General features: G+C 39.9%; 1 protein-coding gene across 1 annotated transcript; it reads left to right on the top strand.

The window, feature by feature from the left end:
* The first annotated feature begins 3,621 nt into the window (after window positions 1–3,621).
* Window positions 3,622–4,541, top strand: LOC133737434 (ethylene-responsive transcription factor ERF109-like). The gene has a single exon (XM_062164983.1). It carries the CDS (start codon window positions 3,708–3,710, stop codon window positions 4,278–4,280), a length of 573 nt encoding a protein of 190 aa, XP_062020967.1. The 5' UTR covers window positions 3,622–3,707; the 3' UTR covers window positions 4,281–4,541.

Here is a 4,541-nt window from a genome sequence, read left to right as displayed (position 1 = left end):
GTTGCTTAGCTCCCGATTTATTCCAGGTATTTTGTTGATTCGGATACCCATTCAATCGATGACACTTATTCCTCCAATGCCCATAATTATTGCAGAAAGTACAGTACGGCCGTGTTCCTCCTTGAGAACTTGGTTGTGGTTGAACTTGTTGAGGTAATGGTACATATTTTGACGGTGAAGGCTTGGCTTGGATAGTGAGACTTGATAACTCTGAATGGATTGCTTTGGTGCTAGCTATCAAGTTGAGTCTCATCTTTGCGTATGTATGCAAAGGCATCCTCAAGAGTAGGTGGAGTTCCACGTTTGAGCAACTCACCCTTTGCACTAGCATGCTTGTCGTCGAGACCATGAAGAAAGATATGCAGCCTCATTAGATCATTCTCTTCATTGTGTAACTTGATGTCATCAACATTCTTCATCTTGTGTGGGACGCCTTCGATCAATTTCCAACCATAAGCCTTTGAGGGCAGCATAGTATACTGCCACAGGCTGCCCATCATGAGTCATCATGAACGCCTTGGTATGGAGCTCATGTATTTGTGCAAAATCTGAGTCATTTAGATACAATTGCTTCAGAGTACTCCAAATTTCTGCTGCAGTTTCACACCCAATGATAAAATTGTACTACCTCATCCGTCATGGCCTTGTAGAGCACAGACATCACGACACCATTGTGAGTTTCCCACTTTGCATATCCTACATCTTCTTCATCTGGTGTCTTAATCAATCAATTCACATATCCCATCTTGTCTAGACCGCAAAGATGAGCAATCATCATCTTCTTCCAAGTATGATAATTCGTGCCATTGAGCTTGGCACCCCCAAATCCCCCTCCTGAAGATTCTTGATTCATAGATATCTCCACCTTCTGCACATCAGAAGTCACAATCTGCTTGGAACTTTCTTCTCCACCCATGATACCTGAACAGCAACAATCCCTTTACACTGCAGAAGCAACTAGCAATAAACCAAGACCAAAAATCCGAGATCGGATTCTTGGCTCTGATACCAAGTTGAAACTAAGAGAACAAAAAGCTTTAGAGAACAAGAAGCTAGATTTTGAGGATGAATTCTCACACACATTTGATTCAATATACAGAGGCATATTTATACAACCTTATACAACCCTAATTCTGGATTAATAGGAAAGTAATTAAATCACAATTATAATCCCGATTCTATACAATTAGTATAATTCTATTCCTAATATTAATCTTAAAATATCTGTGACTCACAACAATCACCTCATGACTTGTCCAATCATGCCAAATCATATCAATCCTTATTTTTATTTAAATTATTCCATGCAATGAGCTCACATTGATAAAACATAATTGTCAAAATAGTATTTCAATTGGCGGAACTCGAAGTTACCGTTGTTTCTTCAATCCCATGCCAAAACCCTACACTTTCTTGGCCTGCTCAATCTCTGCCGAAACAGCAAGGACTTAAAGCTCCTCAAGTCTTTTCTTGTGGTCCATGGACTTATCAACAATAAGTGATAGACCAATTTGTTAGGTACTGTTTTCATCTAGGTGCTTCACATTTAGCTCTCTCCCTACATACCAACAAATCAAAAGGCCAAATCTTGGTTTACAGAACCTGATAATCCGGTGCCTTTGCAATCATGACTTATACCAAAACCTCTTGTGTGCGTATCTGAATTATGAGGGTTCGGGTTGGCCTTCAGATGATTTCACATTTCCGTTTCTGATTAAGGCTTGTCTAGCTTTGGGTGTTGTTAAGATTGGAACCTTCAACAAGCTTACTTGAGTCTCTGCTGGGTGCTTGTAGAATTCATGGAAATATTGAACTTGGAGAGAAAATTGGTGGGTTGGTCTCTGAATTGGACCCTGAAAATTCAAGACCGCAGGTAATGCTTCATAATATTTATGCAGCAGCTGGAAGATGGAGTTTCCGCTGCAAGTCCAACAACTTGGAGCATCAATTGTTGGGCAAGAAACCCAGGAAAGTGCTTTGGGAGAGGCTGGAGAGTAAAGAGTGAAGAAGCTGGTTGGTCGAAAATGGAAGGACTGGAGGGGTTTCCTCTGTTTTTGTATGGCCGGTTCAATGCATGTGACATTTGCTGAGGCTGTAAACAGCTAGCCCGCAGTTGACTTTAGCATCATTATGCTAAGCGGTTAATGGGGTCCAGAATCCGTTGTTACATATCATCAATAATTCAATATCCAATGTAAGGTCTCTATCCAATTGAAGTCCTTTGGCTGCGTAGAAACTAGAAAAGTCCTTGTGCTATACTACATTTAGATGGACCACAAACATAGAGTCAAACATTTGGAATTTTCAAACCGCTAGTTGTTGTACCATGTCTATATAAAGTCAAACAGTTAACCAAGTTGGTCAAGTGGATCCAAGTGGCAAACCAAGTCACCAAACAACCTTTAGTTCTGACTTCACTATCCAATTTAACGGCATCTAGATTTGTCAATTACATAGTCAACTACTCAACTTAATGATTTAAATGAACTCTTCAAAAAATAATAATAATATATAAATGTAAAACTTCCTTTTTAAAAGAGAAGACGTCAGTGAGAATCAAACCTATGACTTTTATAATGTTAGAATTATAACTTACTAACAGGTCACAGCTCACCGACATAACTAATTACCAGATCTAAATTACCATTAGATTAAAATTATGAATGTATTTAATTTTTTTATTTATGGTTGGTTCCTAGTAGGAGACTTGGTCATCACATATTTTTCACTAATAATTAGAAAAATACAATAAGAGAACGTAATACCAAAACCTGGTGAATAAAAAGGAACAAGTATAACAAAAATCAATTAAAAAAATAAATTCTAAAATATACATAAAATACTAATAATAAGAGCTATTGCGATGTGATTTGACCCAGTTGGTTTGACTGTTTCTATGTATGAAGTATTATTCCCAAGTACATAGATATTGATATCGACTATGGTACTTCAATACTTCATCACATGTGTATTGTATTTTTTTTTTTTTTTTTATATCTCTTTCTACATGCAGTCCATGAATCAATCTTTTATTTGTCAAGTAAAATTTGTTATCGGGTGTCATATAAAACTTGGGCGAAATTTGGATTATAATATGCTATTTATGTGTACATATTATGGAAATCAAGAGATTTGTGAAATTTGACAGAAAATTTCTAGCAATTTATAAAAAATTGCTGAAAAAAATGACGTAGCATATGAGTTTTGTATGGTATTTTAATATTGCGGAAATTTCGATAATTTTTGAGAAATTTCAATCCCCAGCAAAAATTAAGTGAAAGCAAGATAAATCATATTTGATTTTTGCCCGATACTCAAAAGGTTCCGGGGTTTATTTTTTGTATCGGGAATAAAAAAAAAAAAAAAACAGGTACCGGGCTGTAAATCTACAAGCAGGCCACGACAACAAGTTTGTAACGTAGGGGTTTACGTGGCAGCATAAAACCAAATTTGGGCCACATCTATATATCTGCCCATTTCCAGCCTGGAATTGATCCCTTCACGCGCCAAACACGCAATCAGCGCGCAGTATTTGATTTGATTTCGAAGCCCTGGCCCGCGCGCCCACATCTATAAATACCAAATCATATTTTTTTCGCACCCCCAGAAATCCTGCTTTTGTGTACTTTTGGATAAGAAAATCAGGATTCTTCTTCTTCCCAGCTACACTGAGCTCGGACTCAAAAATCGAAAGCAGTGGGACTATAATGCGCTCGCATTCCGGCGGTTTACCCAAGGAGCAGGAGCACGCTATCATTGTCTCCGCCCTCAAACAGGTAGTCCGCGGTGGCGTTAGAACAAACAATGCACCCTCCCAGGCCCACCAGCCACCGCCGCCGCAGCGGATCTATTATGCCTCATCATCATCACTTCCTCCAACGGAAGGCGCCGATCAAGTCGTGATACCGTATTCGGATTCTGACACGTGTGAGGTATGTAAGATGGAGATGGACGATTGCCTTGGCTGTGGCTTGTTCCCGTCAAGCGAGCAATACAAAGGGAAAGGGAAGAAGATGAAGACTAGCGAGTACAGGGGAGTGCGGCAGAGACCAGGGGGCAAATGGGCGGCGGAGATTCGGGACCCGCGTCGCGCTGTTCGGGTTTGGCTCGGGACGTTTCAAACGGAGGAGGAGGCAGCCAGGGCTTATGACACGGCGGCCCTCGAGTTTCGTGGAGCTGACAGAGCTAAGCTAAACTTCCCCTCATCCTCGGACACTGGTACTACCAGTAGAGCATTGACTGATGAGACCAACAGTCAAAACGAGTCCAGGAAGTCGTAGACAAGCTACTAAAGAACCAGGGTGAACTGAGTGACTGAGATTTGCTACTTTTGGCGATTGTGACAGTGACAGCGGATATTGTGCAACACCTGAATATATAAATTCCTATTATATTTACCTTGTACCATAATAGGCAGGGGCGGATCTAGGTAGTGGTTTGGGCGGGCTGGAGCTCGTCCGAGATTTTTTGGCTTAAAAAAAAATTAGATGTAAACTTTAATTGATGTGTGTTTAATTAATTTCAAAACTTATCAAGGTCGA

The sequence above is a fragment of the Rosa rugosa genome, chromosome 1 (assembly GCF_958449725.1).
Source record: "Rosa rugosa chromosome 1, drRosRugo1.1, whole genome shotgun sequence".
In the NCBI taxonomy this organism is placed as follows: Eukaryota; Viridiplantae; Streptophyta; class Magnoliopsida; order Rosales; family Rosaceae; genus Rosa; species Rosa rugosa.
The sequence above is the reverse complement of the archived record's forward strand: the minus strand, read 5'-3'. Positions and strand labels throughout refer to the sequence as shown.